The 20,867-nt window shown below is 44.2% G+C and overlaps 4 protein-coding genes and 1 non-coding gene across 7 annotated transcripts; 2 read left to right on the plus strand and 3 right to left on the minus strand.

The window, feature by feature from the left end:
- Positions 1-2,371: 2,371 nt before the first annotated feature.
- On the minus strand, positions 2,372-7,020 carry LOC110132969 (uncharacterized). Of its 3 annotated transcripts, none has more exons than XR_002312619.2 (3): positions 5,315-7,020; positions 2,855-3,012; positions 2,372-2,571 (listed from the first exon to the last, which is right to left on the minus strand). It is a non-coding gene; the product is annotated as an uncharacterized protein (transcript). The 3 variants fall into 3 exon arrangements; XR_011483862.1 differs by having other exon boundaries at positions 2,796-3,012; XR_011483863.1 differs by having other exon boundaries at positions 2,784-3,012.
- Positions 7,021-7,578: 558 nt separating this feature from the next.
- On the minus strand, positions 7,579-12,404 carry H1-1 (H1.1 linker histone, cluster member). Its single transcript, XM_020886631.2, has one exon. The coding sequence runs from the start codon at positions 12,350-12,352 to the stop codon at positions 11,696-11,698; it is 657 nt and encodes a 218-aa protein (XP_020742290.1). The 5' UTR covers positions 12,353-12,404; the 3' UTR covers positions 7,579-11,695.
- Positions 12,405-14,560: 2,156 nt separating this feature from the next.
- H3C1 (H3 clustered histone 1) lies at positions 14,561-16,168 on the plus strand. The gene has a single exon (XM_020886642.2). It carries the CDS (start codon positions 15,022-15,024, stop codon positions 15,430-15,432), a length of 411 nt encoding a protein of 136 aa, XP_020742301.1. The 5' UTR covers positions 14,561-15,021; the 3' UTR covers positions 15,433-16,168.
- Positions 16,010-16,458, plus strand: H4C1 (H4 clustered histone 1). Its single transcript, XM_020886648.2, has one exon. It carries the CDS (start codon positions 16,107-16,109, stop codon positions 16,416-16,418), a length of 312 nt encoding a protein of 103 aa, XP_020742307.1. The 5' UTR covers positions 16,010-16,106; the 3' UTR covers positions 16,419-16,458.
- Positions 16,459-19,787: 3,329 nt separating this feature from the next.
- On the minus strand, positions 19,788-20,195 carry H4C2 (H4 clustered histone 2). Its single transcript, XM_020886649.2, has one exon. The coding sequence runs from the start codon at positions 20,144-20,146 to the stop codon at positions 19,835-19,837; it is 312 nt and encodes a 103-aa protein (XP_020742308.2). The 5' UTR covers positions 20,147-20,195; the 3' UTR covers positions 19,788-19,834.
- Positions 20,196-20,867: the final 672 nt, after the last annotated feature.

A 20,867-nucleotide genomic window follows, 5' to 3' on the forward strand; every position in this document is an offset into this window, starting at 1 on the left:
TAAAAATGGAAAAAATGGAGGGGAGAGGGGGAGAGAATAAGGATCTGGATGTATCTAGGATTTGCTACAGAGCATGGGTTGCTTCTCTTGAAGGACAGGCAGAATTGAGACTGTCCTAGAAGACTAATTCATGGCCATTCATTAAGCATGTGCCAGTTTTTGATGAGTATCAAACCACCTGAAAACTTAGTTGCTTAAAACTACTACCATTTGTTCACTTACAATTCTGTAGCTCAGCCAGTGGTTCTCGTAGTCAGGGTTAAATTCTGCTGGGTCTTCTCAGGTGTTTCCATCAAATAGAGAGTTGACTGGCATTGGGTGATATGGGATAGCCTCACCTGCAAGTCTGGCAGTTGGCAGGCTCTTGACTTGGGCGCTTTAACCTCCAACAATGAGCTCAGTATCTTTCATAACATAGGAATTTGAGGGTTGTGAGAGAATCAAGATGTGTGAAAGCTGCACTATACCAGGCTATTTTCAACCATCTGCTTGGGTCACATTTGTTAAGTCACTTGGTCAAACCCAGATTCAAGAGACAGAGAAAAAAATTAACTCCAGTTCTTGATGGAAGGAGAAGCTACAAAGTCACGTTGCAAAAAGCAATGGGATAAGATAAATTTAGGAAATTTTTGCAATTTATCCTAAGAAACTTGCTGCATAAAGTCTCAAAATCTAAATTAAGGAGGGACAGAGATACAGAGACATTCTGAGTCCCTAGCTCTCAACAGACCCAGTGCCTGTTTCTTTCCAGAAACAAGATTTATTAGAGCTTTCAGTGCTGTCAGTAATTACACTTTCTTCATCCACACAAACAGCCTCAGGGCCTGGGATTCTGTGAGAACTGATCCTCACATCCTTCTCTCTCAACCTTGCCCACTCACACTACCAAGCCTGAAGTGGAATCTCTGCACTAGTTTTTTGGGACTCTCAGGGAGGGAAGAAGTGTTTATGCAGCAGCTGGGATTGAAAATGCAGGAAGCTCCACACCTAGGCACTTCACCCCAAATAGTCCCTCTTCACCAGGAATAAGGAAGACAAAGTGATTGTTGTTCAAGAAGATACTAGATTAGCATATTAATAAGCTTGTGGACCATAGACTATGCTAATCTCTCCTTGGTTTATACTGATTTCCCCATTTTTTCCAAGTAAAAATGATCCAATCTGTGAAACTCCAAGAACTAGGCGTTGCCTCGACACTTTAGTCCACAGGCAGGGCCTCCAATCTTCAAAGCTCCCTCTCCTTCCCATGTCTTTTATTTTAGCCATCTGTCCTTTCTCTCCAAGACCTAAATTCTCTGAGGATGGGACTGGATTTTTTCTTTTTTTTCAATCTTGATACCACTCCTGAGTTCCTGCTTTAGTTTGCTGGACATCCTGGATCCATTAAAGATATTAGGTAAAGTTTAAAAATAAAATGATCCACCTTCCCAGGGTCCAGTCCAATTTCTGATTTTAATGAACAAGTGACACTACCTCTCTGGGTCTCCATCTCTTCAAGTGTAATAGTGGGGCAATAATCCCAGGTTGTAGTAAGAAATGCTCAGGCACAAAGCACTAGCTATACAATAAAATAAACAGGCGTTTTTATTTTTTATATAATGATTTCAAAGCCCTTTCATACTTTTAAGACTTGCTGAAGAGGAATTCTTGGGCCACCATCACTTAATCTTTGTGGCATCCTGGGTAATTCAATTATTTCTCTGGGCCTTCCGCTATTTCAAAAATATTAACTCTGGAGATTGACAAAGAAAAACATTCACTACTGTGTGGGGCTCGGCCCACTACTGTATGGGACTGTAGCACGTCTGTGGTTCTCAACCGTTGAAGCAAATTCCTAGAGATACTTTAAATAACTTAGGGAAGCCTGGCCTGCCCCAAATTAAAAAGGGATGTAGATATAACGGAGGGGAGCTCAGGCAGAGGTCTGACATTCTGAGGTTCTGCAGGTAACACGGAAGGGTCTTCTCCCCCTGGGGGTGTCGTCAGGCATCACTTCTTTGGCCTTACCCAGGCCCACCACACCCCCAGAAGAGCCACAAATGACTTCACCACTTCCCCCAAATCTACGGGGCACTCTCATTTCTCTCCAGATGCGGGTGCTGGGAGGAAGGGGTGGGGTTCAAGGTCTCGCCCCAACTCGGGCCATGTGTGTCCCCCCCCAGCTAAAACAGGGCGGGCGGCAGGACCCGTGGGGGTTGCCCTTACGCTGCGGCCTCCCTTTCACATTTTCTGGTGGCCGGCCGCTGTATGGAGTCCAGGACTCCGCGCATTTCGCGAACTGGTGGGGGCTGTTCTATGAGGATGAGGGGAGGAGAGGCGTTCAAGTTACATATCCTTTCCCTACCACAGTCCGTGACGTATTTCAGGAAAGTTCTGAAAAGACAAGGTCACGAGTTTATTTCTTAAAAAGATGTTTTCCAGGTTTTGTTTGTTGGTAAGGACGATCCGTCTTTCCTCATTTGTGATTCTTACACCCGAAATTCGGTTGTTCACTAGACGCCCGCGCAGAGACCAGCAAGTAGGCAGTCGCTGTGAAGATAGTCCCGTCGCTACCGCGGCTCCACCACAGACCTAAGGAGAGGAAATCTCGCGAGGCCGCATTCCAGCGTCACCAGCGTAAGAAACGCAACTGAGACCCGGGGCCCGCGCGCCGCGTGGGGTTCCGACCTTCGCTTACCGCAGAAGCCCCGCCCACAAAGCTGGCCCCGCCCCGGCAGCCGAGAGTACCGTTACCGCCCCCTCTCCCTCGCCCTCGCTACTGCCTTTATAAGCCCTATATGTACCCCACGCGTAACTTGTTTTTCGGCTTCTCTGACTGGCCAGCATTCTTGGCGCAGACCCAGCATCTTTTCACCTGAGAGGTCACTCCGCGTCCCTAAGTCAAAGTGAGGGTCTGAGGCTGGAATGCAGCAAGCATCTTGGGGATCTCTGCTGATCCTTTTTTCATTTCTCTCTGAGGACGAGAACTCTGGGAAATGAGCTGATCCAGGTGGACTCTTGGAAACCCCAGGTCTGCCAGCAAGAAAAGAGGCAGGGTGAGTAAAGATAGTCCTAGGGTGGGGTGGCAGGAGGGCGAGGGTGAGGCTGGTGTGGAGTCCATGAACCTGCAATTCCTTCTAGCCACGCTTTGTAGTTACTGTTTTGTTTTGTTTTTGTTTTTGTTTTTTTCCTGTGGAAGAGTTCAAATGGAAAAGTACAAAAAATAAGTAGTGGAAATCTGCGTATTCAACCCCCCAATTTTTAAAAGTTAACATTTGACTTATTGCTTTAGATTGTTTTTAGAGAAATAAAAAGGTGACACGCTGAGGTAAGAACATCACCTATCTCTCTTAGGGGTATCCATGCTTCTGAAGATAGGTTCTATTCTCCCAGTAACTGCTTTTGTTAAAAATATTAAGTATTTTCCCTAAGATTAGATGACATAATTTCCATGAATTTTTAAGGTCAAGCAAAGCAATATCCAGCACTCCCTGGTGTCCTTGGGAGTTCCCTTGTGACTCAGCTGGTAAAGAATCTGCCTACAATGTGGGAGACCTGGGTTCGATACCTGGGTTGTGAAGATCCTCTCGAGAAGGGAAAGGCTGCCCACTCCAGTGTTCTGGCCTGGAGAACTCCACGAAAGTCCTTGGGGTCGCAAAGAGTCACACGATTGAGTGACTTTCACTTTCACTAAAGCAATATTAAATGTTGTCTTGTTGCACTGACCTTTTATATCTAAACTTCTGTCCCTTGCTTTTTTCCCCATGTGGTATTGATTTTGTTTACCTATGTAGATGCACGCAGTGTAGTCCATCCCATTGAAAGGATAAATCATAATGTGCTCCTGTGTCCCTCTGTTGAAGAACATTTAGGCTGTATACTTCCACAGTGTGGAGAACTGGCAGGCTCTGCTACTGTGATCTCATGCTGTTTCTAAGATGTTTCCCAAAGACCTTTCCACATGTGTGTAAGACCTTTCCTGTTGCTGTATGTAATTTATCTAAATCCTATCTAATCCTAGTGTGTGTGCACCTCTCCCTCCCCTCCCTCCCATCCAGTTAACCTTTTCACCCTCCCAGTGGTAGACTTTCAGATTCCAACAGTTACTCTTAATAAGTGCTGCCAGGTACTCAGATGTGGCATAGTGAGAGACAGGACATATCAATATGATGTCACCTAGGGTTCAAGTAGCATAGTCCTTAACCTCAAGGCTTCCCTGGTGACTCAGATGGTCAAGAATCTGCCTGCAATGCAGGAGACCTGGGTTTAATCCCTGGGTCAGGAAGATTGTCTGGAGAAGGGAATGGCAACCCACTCTTCTCCAATATTCTTGCCTGGAGAATCCCATGGATAGAAGAGCCTGGTGGTCTACAGTCCGTGGGGTTGCAAAGAATCAGATACAATGAACGACTAACACTGGAGAGAGCTAACCCTAGCTGCTCAGCAGGAACCCTAATTTAGACCAGGTGGTTCGAGTTGGTGATCCCATATGTATGAAGGCCCAGGGTATGTGCTGGGATGGGGAGGGAGAGAAGGGAGAATCTAGAAAGGGCCTGTTCTCCAGCTCTTCCCATTTACTTGTTTCAGTAGGTGTAGTCTTACCATTAAGTATTGATCTTTTTAGTTTTATTTGTCTAACCAGTATTTTCTTTCAAAATTAAAGTGTTCACTAAAGTTTAACATATGTTTCTATCCCCACATGAATGAGTTTATCTGATAGCTTTTTCTTGATAGATAAGCTGATAAATGAGAACAATGTGAAACAACCAGAATAATGGAACTTGGAAAGTTGAAGAGTAGCTTTTGTTAAGGAGGGCAGCTTTTAAAACCATAGGCTAAAATAAAATTTAGAGGTTTTTAATTTTAATTCATCATGCCACTGTTTATCCCTTTTTTCATATATAATAAGGAGTTGATTATACAATTCTTAATGTTGTATTGTGCCTAATTATCCTTAAAATAATTGTCACCCCATTCCAGCCAATAATATAATAAAAAATCAACTTTATTGAAGGATAACTTATACACAATAAAATGCACCTGTATTAGTGTCAATGAGTTTTATAGACCAGTATGTGTAGTTACCACCTTAATCAAGACACAGAACATTTCCATCAACTTAGATAGTTCCCCTGTGCCTCTTTGTAGGCAATTCCCTGGGCTATATATATCAACTTGGAGAGAATTAACATCTTGACAATTTTAAGCCTTGATTATGGTGGTGGTAAATGCAGATATACAAAACTCATCAAGCTGCACATTTAAATTATGTGTAGTTTACTGTATAAAAGGGATTTCGATGAAATAAAAAATAAAGATCAAAAATAAAAATTACCTCAGCTACTACCTCTTATTATTGACATGATTCATAATGATCAGAATCATTTGGCTTGTCCATCTTTTTATCAGTAGGCTCTGTATTTGAGGTGCTGCACTGGTTCATTAGTTTATCTCAAAACCAACCAATTGATGCTGGCCTCTGTGATGTGGCAGGATGGGGAGAAAGGTCACAGCCAGATAATGAGAGTCAGCAAAGCACCTGTGTCAGAGATCATTAAATTTTGTTAAGTACAGTCCCTTTCCTCTTCTTCCTGGATTCAAAGTTAGACTCTTTCTTGTCAAATGACTGAATTTGAAAAGAAGTTAGACCCTTGTCAAATGACTGAATATTAGTTTGTAGAAGGTAGGCAAAAGTGGTGTGTACCCCTTTAGACTTAGCCAAAAGTGGCGTGTACCCCTTCAGAACTGCCAGTCACAGTTCTCCATCTTTTTTCTCTTTAGAGTCCATGAGTCAGACTAGCCCCATGGCATCCTTGGAGCCACGACCTGAAGAGAGACAAGCCACAAAGTAGAAGGAGCTACATTTGCAGCACCACTGGAGAACAATCACCTCCAAGGGATTTGGAGAGAAGTCTTTTCTAATACCCACTTTTAAGTCCCAGTTGTATTTTCTTTTATTCTCCTAGCACTCAGTGTTGTTGAGGGGAAATTCTAGATTTCCCATAATATCTTGGTCATGAAACTGAAATGAAAGTCAGTCTGTCATGTTCGACTCTTTGTGACCCCATGGAGTATAGCCAGCCAGGCTCCTCTGTCCATTGGAATTCTTCAGGCAAGAATACTGGAGTGGGTAGCCATTCCCTTCTCCGGGGGATCTTCCTGACCCAGGGATCAAACCTAGGTCTTCTGCATTGCAGGCAGATTCTTTACTGCCTGAGCCACCAGGGAAAAAGGTCTTTATGTATATGGAAGGCAAAGCAGATCAGGACCAGAGCAGGCTGAGAGCTGTAAGACTCCACAGGGTAGGGGAGACCTTGTAGAACTGTAGAACAGTGGTGCAGAGGTGAGCATTGCCATCAGGATGGGTCTTTGGGGCATGCCAGCATCCACCAGAGACTGGAAGGACTATTTAGAGAAATTGGTTAAAAAAACCCAAAAACTTCAGGTTACTTACTGCTGTTGCAAAGGGTTGGTTGGGCTTAGAATGATGGGTAAATCAGGCATTAACATCTCCATTTTACTAATGAAGAAATTAAGTTTTATAGAGAATAAGGGTGTTTTTGTACCTGTTACAGTACTTAGTTCATAGTAGATACACAGTAAATATTTGTTGAGGGAATTCCCTAGTGATCCAGTGGTTAGGACTTGATGCTTTCACTACCTTGGACCTGGGTTAGATCCCTGGTCGGGGGAACTAAGATCCAGAAAGCCAATAAAGAAATAAGTAAATAAATAGATAAATATTTGTTGAATGAATGAATGATTCTCTAATCTAAGACCTTTAATGGTTATGCCTTCTACCAAGAATTGAGAACTTGGTGGTATATAGAGGGATAGGGGACTGGGAAGGAGGACAGACAGCTTGTAGTTGGGTACAGAATGTTCATATGTGCTCTCTGGTGTCCCCTTGGTCCTACCACTCCCCACTCCCCATTGCCTTGGGACTCATTCCATTTGCACATTAATGTCATCAGTCTCCCATGGGCTTCAGTTGTGTGGAATCTCTTTCTACACTTCTGGAGTTGTCCCCACCCCTATCAGTTTGCCCTCTCCCATCTCCTTCTTCCCATTGCCTTCCCCACCTCTCCCTCCCATCCTGCCATATCTATTCACATATGTCTTCTGTATTTTGTTGAGTTTTTTTTTTTTTTTATGTTATAAGCATAAGTCCTTAGGCAGCTGTGCATAATATGATGAACCTGGAGCCCTAAGCAAAGAATGGAGTTGTGACAGATATACCTTCTACAAGTCTATGTTACACTTAATAAGATATATAAATATTGTAAGGCCCCCTGTGGCTCAGATGGTAAAGAATCTGCCTGAAGTATAGGAGACTCAGGTTTGATCCCTGGGTTGAGAAGATCCCCTGGAGAAGGGAATGGGAACCCACTCCAGTATTACTGCCTGGAGAATTCCAATGGACAGAGGAGCCTGATGGGCTACAGTTTATGGGATTGCAAAGAGTTGGACATAATCGAGCCACTAACAGATCACATCAAATACTATTGTATCATGTGGTTATTAGGCAAACACAATAAGCAGTGCTTTAAAATTATAGTTAATGTAACACTTATAAACATGTCAAATTTTATCCTTATTTTGTGTTTATTAGCTGCTATTAACTACCTGGGCATCTTATATGAGTTATTTTATTGTATTCTATGCTGCAGGAGGGGTTGGAAAGCATTGTCTTCAAGGAGCTTTAAAGGTCCTGTTTGGACAGATAAAAGCTAAAACAAGGGAAGCAGGGAGTGATACTGTTGCAGGGTGAAAGTTGTGTAATGCTAACTGGGCAGAGTTCTCCCAGAAACATCTGGGACCACTGAGACCCATTTCTTTGGAAATCTTGAGACCAGATAATTGGATGAAGCTTTATACATCCCCATCCTATTCCTTTTTGGTCACTGTCCAAATTGTCACCTCCTGGTTATGATCCTCCCCACAGTCTGCTTTTTATCTTCTCCACTGGGACCCCAGGATCAAAGGATGACACCCCTCATACATACATCACAGTACATACACAGTGCCTGTGGGTCCGTGAGGTGTGGGAAAGAAATTCTCCATCCCTTCCTGCAGGGCTCAGGCCTTCTCCGATGAAGGTTGCTTTTTGAGGAGGTCTCTCCTGGAATTTCTGCTGGGTTTGGGAGCCAATTCCCTCCCCATGCTCCACCTTGGCAAATAGAGATTTCCCCTCCCTCCTCATTTCTGTTTTGCCACCATATCAGACCTTGCTTTTACCCAGGACTTTTGCCCTTTTTATAGAGAAAACCAAAGCCATGGGTAGGAACTCCACCAACATGCAGTCAGATTTATGTATTGTTATGTCTTGCTGAAATATGGCAGATAAGATGATGAAGTTTTGGCCTTACTGGGTTTTGTTTGTTTTAGTAGCTGGAAGACAGAGAAACGTAAGATTAGTAAGCTTTCTACTAGCCATCACCTTTGTAATTTATGCAATAATCCAAACTATATGTTCACTTCAGTTCAGTTGCTCAGTTGTGTCCACCTCTGCGACCCCATGGACTGCAGCACACCAGGCCTCCCTATCCATCATCAACTCCTGGAGTTTAGTCACACTCATGCCCATTGAGTCGGTGATGCCATCCAACTATCTCATCCTCTGTCATCCCTTTCTCCTCCTGCCTTCAATCTTTCCCAGCATCAGGGGCTTTTCAAATGAGTCAGCTCTTCGCATCAGGTGGCCAAAGTATTGGAGTTTCAGCTTCAACATCAGTCCTTCCAATGAATATTCAGAACTGATTTCCTTTAGGATGGACTGGTTGGATCTCCTTGCTGTCCAGGGGACTCTCAAGAGTCTTTTCTAACACCACAGTTCAAAAGCATCAATTCTTCGGCGCTCAGCTTTCTTTATAGTCCAACTCTCACATCCATACATGACTACTGGAAAAACCATAGCTTTGACTAGACGGACCTTTGTTGGCAAAGTGATGTCTCTGTTTTTTAATATGCTGTCTAAGTTACAAACCCTCAAATCAGTTGAAACTTAAATGTGTCCTATCTGATAAGAACACATTTAAAGATTTTTAAATTAGGATTTGATAGAAAATTCTAAATAAATTTGATATAAAAGTATAGTTCTTTTTTTCCTAGCAAAAAATTTTTTTTAAATGGGTAACCATTTTTCTAGTCACTTAGAAGTAGGGAACATGATGGTTATTAAAGGCCTCCAATTTCTACCTTTTCTGTGGCAGCCTGCCATCAGCCAGAGGCCTCCCTCTGCTGGACAACTCTGGGAACATCAAGTTCCTCATTCCATAATTTCTTCTCTCCTTGTTCTAGGTGAATACATCCCTTTGGGGGGCCTCTTGAAGGTGCTCTTGAAGTCCTGCACCCTGACATTTTAATATCACTTTTGTTTCACTTGAATTCCAGAGGTGTCAGCTTGTTGTCTTTAGGAAGGCCCCCTTTAGCTGCAAATCTCTTTCTGAGTTCTACCTTTTTAAAAATCTTCCTTATGGAAGGAACAGGTTCGAGGTGCTCTGGCTACAGTTGAGAAAGCTTCTGGTTTATTGGTGAAGATGTACTGACAGAATGAGAAACGACTGTGGGCTCATGAAAGGGGGCTTCCAAGATAGAAACTGACTGGAAACTCAGGATGGAGACAGAAAGAATCAGCATATACTGAATACCTGCTGAGGAGTTTTAATCTAACCTGTACCATGTAAAGATGGACTCCTGCAAACAGTCATAGTCTCTTCCCCTGAGCTAGGTTCCCTCTTTTAAAACTGAGAGTTTAGCAGCAGTTTTAAATACTGAACTCCACAGCTGAGAGAATGAAACTGTCTTCACAATGAAACTGACTTCACAATTGCAGGCAAGTTCTGTGCTCAGCCATGTGCACCAAGAGGCAAGACTCTTGGCTTGTGCGCAAAGAGCTTAACTTACAATAAATAAGCAAAGGGAAGCACAAAGAGGTGGAATAATGATTCATTTTTATGGGTGATAAAATGTCAGGACCAGGTCTCCTCTATCCTTTACCGTTCTTTATATTCTCCACCTCATTCACCCCCTTGGTGACCTCACCAAGTCTCATGACTTTAAATGCCATCCATATACCAATGATTCCAAAATGTATGGCTCCAACTTAATTCAACTCCATCCTCCCCTAAACTTCTCTGTCAAAGCTGCTACTGACATCCATACCACTAAACCAAGGAACTATTCTCAGGCATCTAGTCACTTCAGTCTATCAGCAATATTTGAACCCAGTTAATTTACTCCCTTATCCGCTTGGGAAATCTCTTAGACTCTGCGAGTTTCACAACAAAATTTCTGATTCACCCTCCCAGCTCCATGATAGCACACTTGCTTCTCTCTTATAGATGATCATTTTAGGAAAACTCATCTCATTCTTCTAGTTTATTCTTTCAGCCACATTGAGTTTGAGAGCTCACAACATCTAAGAAAGCATTGAATAAAAGAGAAAAACCACATGATAATATCAATACATGAAGAAAGTCTAGCTGCCATTTAATTTAAAAAAGTAGAAAACAATTGAAGGGAACCACTTAAATATAGTGGAGATACAAAAAATTAATAACATGCTAAAGGACAAAATAATACCATGTTAATTAAAACCAAGAACTAAACGGGGCTCACTACTAAAAATATTATTCAAATTTACTGTGGAAATTCTTAGCAAATGCAGTACAAAAAACCTTAAATGCTTGGTATTCACATAAAAAAAAGTTTGCACCCTTATATGTAAAAGTTTTACAACTAATTGAGTTTCGTTGAGTTTAAGTGAGTAAACCGGGCTCAACATATGGTATTGTGTTTTTTCCCCTTGGATGTGAAAAAAGTAGTAATTAAACTGAATTCCGAAATTAAAACTTCGAAAGAGCCAATTCTATAAACGTGTCCCCAAATATCAATACTTAACCTGGTGTAGCACACCAGGGTTGAAAACCCTGCGCCGGGAGAAATACTAGTTAGGCACAGAGGGGAAATTTCAAATATTATTCAATCTGGGCAGTTCTGTCTCCAGGAGCAGAGGAACCCGGTAAAAGGTTTTGGGCTTTAGCTCTAAAATTCCAGGGCAGCCAAGTTCTCTTGACCCTGGCGGGAAACTAGCTGACAACCTGCCCTGCAAATGGTCCAGGCGTAAGTCGGCCGAGCCTGGCCTCGATGGCGCAGCCTAAGGCTTCCGAAGACACCAATCTGAGTGCCGGGTAAGCCGGCGGATCACCGTCGTTCCCAAGGTCACCTTAAAAGCATTTCAGAGCCACCCAATTTTGGAAAAAGCCAATTTAGCGATAGCGATATGGCCCAAGAACCTATATCCCGGCCTTGATCTCAGATAACACCAGAGAAATCTAACAGACAAACGAGTACATGGTACACGGACCCAGCCCTCAGTCGTGCCGCTCAGAACTACTTTGGGGTATTGGGACTAAAGCATAGGCTCCAAAGTTCCCCCGCTTTTTTCCGACATACAAGTAAAAACGTAAGCTTCAGGTTAAAATGGGATTAGGGAAATCGTTTGAGGCCCAAAACACCAACTTCTAACCCCACAGCGTGAGTTTAACTTAGCCTCAAAAGGATTCTGATGTAGAGCCAAGAATGGCTTGCACACACTATTTGCATGAGGGCAAAAAGAAAAAAAAAAGTGTGGTAATAAAGCTCTTTCCCTGAAATAAGTTGGTGGCTCTTAAAAGAGCCGTTGGTTTATTGGAAGCAGCTTCCAACCGGAACTTTACTTCTTCTTGGGTGCTGCCTTCTTGGGTTTGGCAGCGGTCTTTGGCTTGGTTATCTTTACTTTGGCCCCTTTGGGTTTCACAGCCTTGGCTTTGGCAGGGCTCTTGGCTACTTTCTTAGGCTTCACAGCCTTGGGCTTCTTAGGACTCTTGGAGGACTTCTTTGTCGCCACAGGCTTTTTAGCCTTTTTTGGAGTCTTGACACCTTTCTTAGTAGCAGCCGCCCCAGCGGCCTTCTTGGGCTTCTTAGAAGCGCTTGTTACCTTGGTTTTCGTTGCCACCTTTGTGGCGCTGGGCTTAGCATCCACGGAGGCTACTTTCTTGTTGAGCTTGAAAGAACCCGAGGCGCCGGTACCCTTGGTCTGCACCAAGGTGCCTTTGCCCACTAGGCTCTTAAGACCCAACTTGATGCGGCTGTTGTTCTTTTCCACATCGTAGCCAGCGGCCGCCAGCGCCTTCTTCAGTGCGGCCAGGGACACACCGCTGCGCTCCTTAGAGGAGGAAACGGCTTGTACAATCAGCTCCGAAACTGAAGGGCCCGCGGGTTTCTTCTTGGCGGCTGCTGCAGCTTTCACAGGCTTCCTCGCCTTCTTGCCAGCTGAAGGCTTCTCAGGGGGAGTGGAAGCAGCTGGAGCGGGGAGCACGACTTCGGACATGGCGAAAGTAAAGAGAAACTAACTAAACCGCTAGACCCAACGAGGCAATAAGACGCGGGTAGCTCCGGCGCGCGATATTTATAGGGCGGGGCCGCGCTGTGATTGGTGAGCGCTGGCGCCCGCCCCCCGGTACCCTAGCGCCCCCTGCCCTCCCGGCTGGGTCTCGCAAGGCAGCAGCAGGCCGCTGGCGCCTATGGTCCTGCTTTCCTGCCGCTTGCACTGAAGCACCCAGACAGCATCCTTCTCCACCCCTCACCCCGACGCCGGTCGCCCAGTGGAGACGGAAATACTCCACTCGGCAGGGTAGGGTCTGGGCCATTACCATCAGAGGATGCGACTTCTTTTTTAAAAAAGCAGGTTTTTTTTCCTTTTGGGGGTGGGAGGAAGAGCTGTAAATAGGCAATTGCGTAGGAATCCAAGGAGTTTCACCTGAAACCTCGCCTCTAGGAAGCACTGCCAAGTGATATCAGTTTCTAATCTGCAATCAATTCAAAAGGTTATATCTTGGATGACTGAAAGGGAGAGAGGAAAGCGAGAGTATGTAGGCCTGGTCTGCAGGTTTGGGAAAAGTTCTCATTGATGCCAATTCCTTTCCTGGCAACGCTGAGTATGTGTGGTAAAGACCCGAGACGCTAGTGCCCTTGGTCTGAACCAGGGTGCGTTTATGTATTTGGGACAAAGAATTGCAGAAAACAAAAGAATTGGTAAACACTGCAACTGACACTCAAGCTGCACCTGTGGAAAACTTAGCACGCAATTTATGTAATTTCAACTTATTTCCACAGCCCAATGCACGTAACAAATTTTGAATTGCCTTTCATTCTCATAACATATACCAAGCTGAAAACCTAGAACACGAAAGACATCAAGTAGCCTCTGGGTGGACTAAACTGTGCCCGGATAGGCACTGCACACAGGGAGGATGTGGGAGCAGGGGGAAAAGTTGCTTTAGTATGAAAATGAGAGAACACAGCCCCTAGATATATTTTAGGGCACTGTCCCTTTAACTTGTTTGTGGCTGTAAAAGCAGCAACAATGCTAAAACGACTTCACAATGCGAATCAGACTACTGAGAGACTAAAACTCCCCTTTCACAACCCCACTCTGGGTAACCGTCCCTTACAATTCAGTCCTGGGCAATCTCCTAGCAGTAGAGAGAATGAAGCAGTGACAAGTCATTCCCGCGCGAGTACCTGCGGTTTTCAAACAAGTCCGCACTGGTCTCAGTAACCCGAATTTCCCCCAGTAACCCTCAAAAAACCCAAGAGCTCGTTTCCGCCTTGTGGCCAGTAATAAAAGGGTTCTAGACACAGGGAATGGCAACCCCCTCCAGTATTCTTGCCTGGAGAATCCCAGGCACAGAGGACCCTGGCCGGCTACAGTCCGTGGAGTCGCAGAGTCGGACACGACCGAGCCCAGACACGAGAGTCGCCCATCTTTACCATTTCTTAACTGTCATTTTCTTGAGTCTGTATTTACAAAACCCATTACGTAATTTCTGATAACTTTGAAGAGATAAGAACAATTGGAGCTAGGCGTCTTGGTTTAAAGGACAATTATAACACAGGTATACAATCTTTCTCCAAGAGGAAGTTTTCATAAATGGACATTTCTAGAAAGATATAAGCTTTTCCTATAGTAATAAATGTGGCATCTAATCAAAAGTTTTTAAAAGGGAAATACTGCATGCAACAATTTCTTGTTTAAAGAATGACTTATACCGCCTGTGTCTAATGGGTTTAACAAGTTTCAAATTAAAGGGAAAATGCTCCATGCAAATGAGGGATGCTAGATATGCATTCTTACTGGCTACCAAGTAAAATGGACTCTACCAATCAAAAGGTAGAATCTGGACTACCGCCTTCGCATAACGGTTCACATTTGGGTTTTTTTAAAAAATAAGATCAGTCACTGGCAGTAGTAAATTGTCTTCGTTTTGGTCCATAATCTGTTCACTGAGTTTAGTCCATCGCCTGCTTCCCATGGGGAAATTCCTCTGATCCCTTGTGGCTGTCCCGCCGTTGTCTACCCGGCATTGCACCAGGCTAAGTGTATTCTAGACTTTAGTTTCAGAAAGCTCCAAATGTAAAGTCAGAACATTAGAAAAAGGTGGCTTATTACAGAAAATACTTCTGGAAACGCTAGTGTGATTTTTTTTTTTTTTTTTTTTTACTGTTTTTGTGGTTACATCGTTTCAAAGAAGTTCGTCGGTCAGTTTAAGCTTTACAGAGGGATCTCTCTTTTTTGGTAAAATGGCTTTAAAAATTTCTAACCCGATATCGGGTTACAGACCAGGGACTGTACCCTCAATTCCCACCCGACTCAGGGGACTAAGAAAACCTACATTACTACAATATCAATGAAGTGAATGTCTATTTTTCCGAAAAGGTAACGCCCAGAGCATTGCATTTACAGGAAAATCGTGTGTGGAAAAGAACAAAACTAAAAAAAAAAAAAAAAAAATTGAAAAGAGCTGAGGATAGAAGGAAGCGGCCAATGAAACTGCACGGTTTTTGGAAAGTTTAAAGCTAGACTAATCAGAACCTGTAACGTAATATTCAAACTTTTCTCCCGCCCAATCACTACCCCTGACGTACTATAAATACCAGCAAAAATACTGGGTGATTCATTTGGGCTAGTTAGGCATATCTGCTTCGCGGTTACTTATCATGGCTCGTACTAAGCAAACTGCCCGTAAATCTACCGGCGGCAAGGCGCCACGCAAGCAGCTAGCCACCAAGGCGGCTCGTAAGAGTGCACCGGCCACTGGCGGCGTAAAAAAGCCTCACCGCTACCGTCCTGGCACGGTGGCCCTGCGCGAGATCCGCCGCTACCAAAAATCCACAGAGCTTCTTATCCGTAAACTGCCTTTTCAACGCCTTGTGCGTGAGATTGCCCAGGACTTCAAGACCGACTTGCGCTTCCAGAGTTCGGCGGTGATGGCACTGCAGGAGGCATGTGAAGCCTATCTGGTGGGTCTTTTCGAGGATACCAATTTATGCGCTATTCACGCAAAGCGCGTTACCATCATGCCCAAGGACATCCAGCTAGCCCGTCGGATCCGCGGGGAGAGGGCATAAATTACAGTTTTGAGATTTCAACCAAAGGCTCTTTTCAGAGCCACCCACGTTTTCAAGTAAAACGGCTGTAAGACAAACCAACTACAGTAGATGAATATACTGCTTTGGGGATGGAAAGAACATTCATCAATAACACTCGGGTCATGGGTGCTTTTTTGTTTCAATATTCCCTGCATATGCGAACAAACTGGCCCTTTGTGTTTAGTACTGTTATCTTAATGAAGAGCCAGAGTTTCGGAGGCACGCAGAGTGACATTTGCAGATGTTTTTATAATAGGGCCTTTTGAACATCAGGATAGTATAACCATTTTTACATTTCTATCTCTGATTTTGACATTTTTACGACAATCAAATCATTGATAGTAAATTTTCGCCCTTTAAAGAATCTGTTCTACCTAGGATATTTGTAATATGTTTGCTCTAAGCCTGCTTCCTCTAATTAGTTAAAACGGTAGAGCCCAACCTGATCCGCCTCTCACTTCCGGCCCTTCAGTTCTTTTGGCGCCTGTTCCCGGGGCTTGGAGGACGGACTAAGGGCGGGGGTTGATGGCGTCACACTTCCGGCTTGCACGCTTTCTGTGCCCTCTGTGGGGGGAGGGGCGGAGGGAGTAGGTATATAAGAATCGGTTCTCGGCTTACTCGTCAGTTGCTGTTGGTTTACTTTCTGCGAAGCTATGTCGGGACGCGGCAAAGGCGGCAAAGGCCTGGGGAAAGGCGGCGCTAAGCGCCACCGTAAGGTTCTGCGCGACAACATCCAGGGCATCACTAAACCTGCTATCCGTCGCTTGGCTCGTCGTGGCGGTGTGAAGCGCATCTCTGGGCTCATCTACGAAGAGACGCGCGGCGTCCTGAAAGTGTTTCTGGAGAATGTGATCCGGGATGCAGTCACCTACACCGAGCATGCCAAGCGGAAGACTGTCACCGCTATGGATGTGGTCTACGCTCTCAAGCGCCAGGGCCGTACCCTCTACGGTTTTGGTGGTTAAGCTTTCCGGTTTGCCCTCAGTTTGATTTCAACCTAAAGGCCCTTTTCAGGGCCACCCAAATACTCTTAAAAAGAGCTGTAACTATTAGCCGAGAAGCAGTTGAGTCCTATAGTGGAAATGGAACCACTAGCCCTGAACTAGAAAACATTGCGGGGTTTAGTAAAACGTATATACGTACAGAATCTTTCGCCCTCATGGTAGCGGCGAAGATGATTGAAAGTGGAAAACTAAGGAGAAAGACTTAGTCGCCAAGCCCCACCCATGAGTGTCGGCCTGTCAGAACTGATGATCTCTGTTTTACCGTAGGACATAAATAGGGGATGGGAAATCGAGCGAGAAAAGGCAAAGGCCGGGTTTAGTAAATCTTTTTTACGGGTTATGGAACACATCTGAGTCTCATGTCCTGAGAACAGTACTGAAATTACCGCTACTAATGTGATTTGTCTCGATTAAAAAACTAATCTGAAATGGTGTGCAAAAGAAGCCGGATTCAGACAGCAAGGAAACCCAGGCATTTAGTTCAGAAGAAGTTATGAAAAAAACGCGCAGCGCTCGGTAGTAAGCCATACTTTTGCCTATCACAGAGAAATGGAAATTAGGGTGATTGAAATATTCTAAAATTAAACTGTAGTGATGGTTGTACAACTAAGCAAATATACTAAAGTTTATTGCTTGTACACTAAAAAATGTGGATGAAATTTTATGGTATGTAGATAAATATATAATCTCCAGGCAGGGTAGCAGGAGATGAAGTTTGTAGGGTAGGCCTGTTGGTCTGTGAAGATGTTCTCTTGCTAAGTATGGCCTTCTTGGTCTATGCTTGGTCTGTCGTAGCCACAGAAAGTTTTTAAACAAGAAAATCTCTCATACAATTATATGTTCCAGTAGCATATCAGACATTAGAACTCAGTTGAAGGGACGTGAATTTACTTGAGGTTGGCTAGTAGGGAAAGAGTATTTCCATCTAAAAGGTATTCACAAATGCCTCTATCACTGAGTTCTTTTCTGTGTAATTTTTATAGAGGGCTGTCTGATTTCAGCCTCAGTATGTTAGTTCTAGTGTTTCCCCTAATTTTTTCAGTTTCTTTCCCACCTGATAACTGTCCTCCAAGATTTGGAGGGGAATGATATAATTACCTAGCCTTCCTTAATTAAAACTGACAATGGGGAGGGTTCAAAGCTGCGTTTTGGATGACTAGAGGAGAAAAAAATGGGCCTGTTTAGAAGAGTAATGTAATCCTGGTGCCCTTCAGGACATATATGTTGATTTTGTGTAATGTGCCAGCTATTGTTTAAGCATTGGGGTACACCAGTAAGCAAATTAGAATTTCTTGTCCTCCATTCAGATATGTAATAAAATATGTGGATACAGATTTCCTACACTGAAGGGAAGTGTGGCTGCTCCATAGATCACCTTCTTTTGTGGTTGGCCTTTTTTTAGTTCATAAACCTCGTAGATTGTATCATACTCATTTTAGTCATACCCACTACCTGGGTAAAAAGGTTAGGTCTTTCTCAGACCTAACACTCCTGAAGTCCTTGTTCAGAACAAAGATAATGCTGCTTGATATACCACTACTGCATCATTCCTAAGAGACAGAGAAAACCTGTCATGCTGATTGATTCAGGCAGTGACAAGTCAAAGAATTATAGATAAGGAATCAATCATGGCAGCACTATGGTGGCCATGAGAGTGGGAGAGGGCCTGTGTCCTTGTGTAGAACATTCATGCCTGCATTCACTGAACTCTACCACGTGAAGACAGCAGGAAGACAGTAGGCTATGAAGTAGGAAATGGGTCCTCATCACACACCCGATCTGCCTGAATCTGCCCAGCACCTTGATGCTGGTTAGTCTCCAGAACTCTGAGAAATATTTGTTGTTAAAGCACACGGTCCATGGTATTTTTATTATATCAGCCTGAACTAAGACAGCATTTTATGGATATAGATATTTTTATCTGGTCTGTTTTGATGACAATTTCTATTGCTTCCACTCATTTACAAACAACATGCTGCTATAAAACATGTTTAAGTTCTTAGTGCTCTCATCCAGTCTGACCATTTATATATTGATGAGTCCTCAATTTTTTTCTCTAGTCCAGAAGTCTCACCTGAAATTAAGAACCTCGCTTTCTCAACTGCCTAGTCAGTATCTCCTCCAGGATCAAGAGACAGGTGTTAGCAGAATGACGAGACAGCAGTTTCCTAGAGCAGTCATCAACACACGTCTCAAACGAAAAATCAAGGAGGCTGATTATTCAGTCAGTCGGCTGGTTTATCAATTTGAGCACACGTCAGAAAAACTTTTTTAACTATATTGTCATGTTTGAAAGTTTCATTTTAAAGTATAACTTACAGCAGAGTACAGAGAGAGATGAGCTGGAATGAAGCTGAAAGTACAAGAGAGCCACTTAAGAGTCACCTTACCACACAGGAAGGAGCGTCTGCCTACAATCTCAAAGGCCCTGCTGGAGGCCTAAGGGTTCAGAACAGAATATAGTAAATGGGAATTTATAAACTGCTTAGCGAGAGGCCTCCAGCCTGAGGATGAAAATCAGCAATGCCAAGGCACTTGAAAGACCAAGACCACTGGGTTTACGAATGGTCACGGCACTCAGCATGATGGATGACTCAAACTTGAGAGGTACCGGAGGCGAAGGTTTGGGGCACGACCCGGAGGAGGACAACGAGGTGGTGGGGCTGCAGAGATCAGAGCGCAGATCCCAGCGTCGCTCACTGCAAACTAAGAACACCCAGGGTCTTTCCTGCAGTGTATTTAATTCATCTGGCTTGTCAGCGACCAGCAGCACCCCGGCAGTTTCTGGCAATTTGCACAAATATTAAATACTTTGGGCTTCCCAGGTGGTGCAGTGGGAAAGAAGACGCCTGCCAAAGCCCGGAGACGCGAGACGCGGGTTCGATCGAATTGAGGTCCCCTGGAGTAGGAAATGGAAACCCACTCCAGTATTCTTGCCTGGAAAATCCAAAGGACAGAGGAGCCTGGCGAGCTACAATCCAGGAGTAGGCCGCGACTGAGCACACGCACATGCACACCCAGAAGTTTTGCCTCTTCGATGAAACCTTGACTTACGGTTGATAGTCCTTTTACAGACGATTTGGGGGTAGGCAGGATCCCTCCCGCGCTGGGGCTTGTTAAACAGGGCACCGGAACTTTCGCCGCATATTAAGCCTAACAGAATTATACTGCCCTATTGACCGAAAGCGCCGCTACTCTTCACACACGAACAACGACTGGATGAAGTTAGTGTTATGGCAGAGAACCCGCAAGGAAAAACTACTTTAGCATTAAAGGAGAATACATTTCTAATCTAAGTACACATTGAGCACAGCCCTTTCCGAGAGGGAGTGGGCGGCCCTGAAAAGGGCCTTTAGATAAACGTACTGGATGACGCTTTAGCCGCCGAAACCATAGAGGGTGCGGCCCTGGCGCTTGAGCGCGTAGACCACATCCATGGCGGTAACAGTCTTGCGCTTGGCGTGCTCGGTGTAGGTGACCGCGTCCCGGATCACGTTCTCCAAGAACACCTTCAGCACCCCGCGGGTCTCCTCGTAAATGAGCCCAGAGATCCGCTTCACACCACCGCGACGAGCCAGGCGACGGATGGCGGGCTTGGTGATACCCTGGATATTGTCCCGCAGAACCTTGCGGTGGCGCTTAGCGCCTCCCTTTCCAAGGCCTTTGCCGCCTTTGCCTCGTCCAGACATCCTACCTAAACTGTTGCTAGCGTGTGCGATACAGCAGTGGTATTACTGCTTGGTCAAGAGTAATTATAAGCTGTAGTCGGACCTCATTGAGAACTGAAAGCGTGGGCGGGAAAAGACGCTCTGAAACCACTCCCTTGGCTCCGCCCCTTTCTGGATCCAGTGACTGTGAGAGGGAGAGAACCTAATATAATGCATGTGTTAAATTTTACTCTGGATTGTTTTGCTCCCTTTGATCTTTGAGTCTGTTTATATTTTCGACTGAGAATATTAGTAAGGGTTTATTTTTTTTTTTGGCAAATACTGTACTTTCTCATTCAGGAGAAGGTGCCTTAGTTGTGAATGGTAGCAGAATATGATGCTCACCCTTCATATGCTATTTTTGAGCTTTTTTTTTTTTTAATACCAGACATAGAGAAGAATTTACTTTTCCTTTTTTGTGAGGGACACTTATATTTATAAAGGGAATTTCAATTGATATCTTTCTCTCTGTACCAGGAAGATAGGATAACTGGATAACCAGAGAATCTCATCAATGAGAAGACACTGGACTTAATTCTGTGTAATAACCTTACTCTTGTTTGCTTTCCTGGTAACCTCTCATAACTAGCTCCTTCCTACTTCTTTTGTCTTTAGTTGAAGATACTTAAAGTGGGGTCTTGGACAAACTTGCAGAGTTTTACTCAGTTTTTCTAGGTATCTCTTATGCATATGTGAGGTGTAC

This window comes from Odocoileus virginianus, chromosome 27 (assembly GCF_023699985.2).
Source record: "Odocoileus virginianus isolate 20LAN1187 ecotype Illinois chromosome 27, Ovbor_1.2, whole genome shotgun sequence".
Taxonomy (NCBI): domain Eukaryota; kingdom Metazoa; phylum Chordata; class Mammalia; order Artiodactyla; family Cervidae; genus Odocoileus; species Odocoileus virginianus.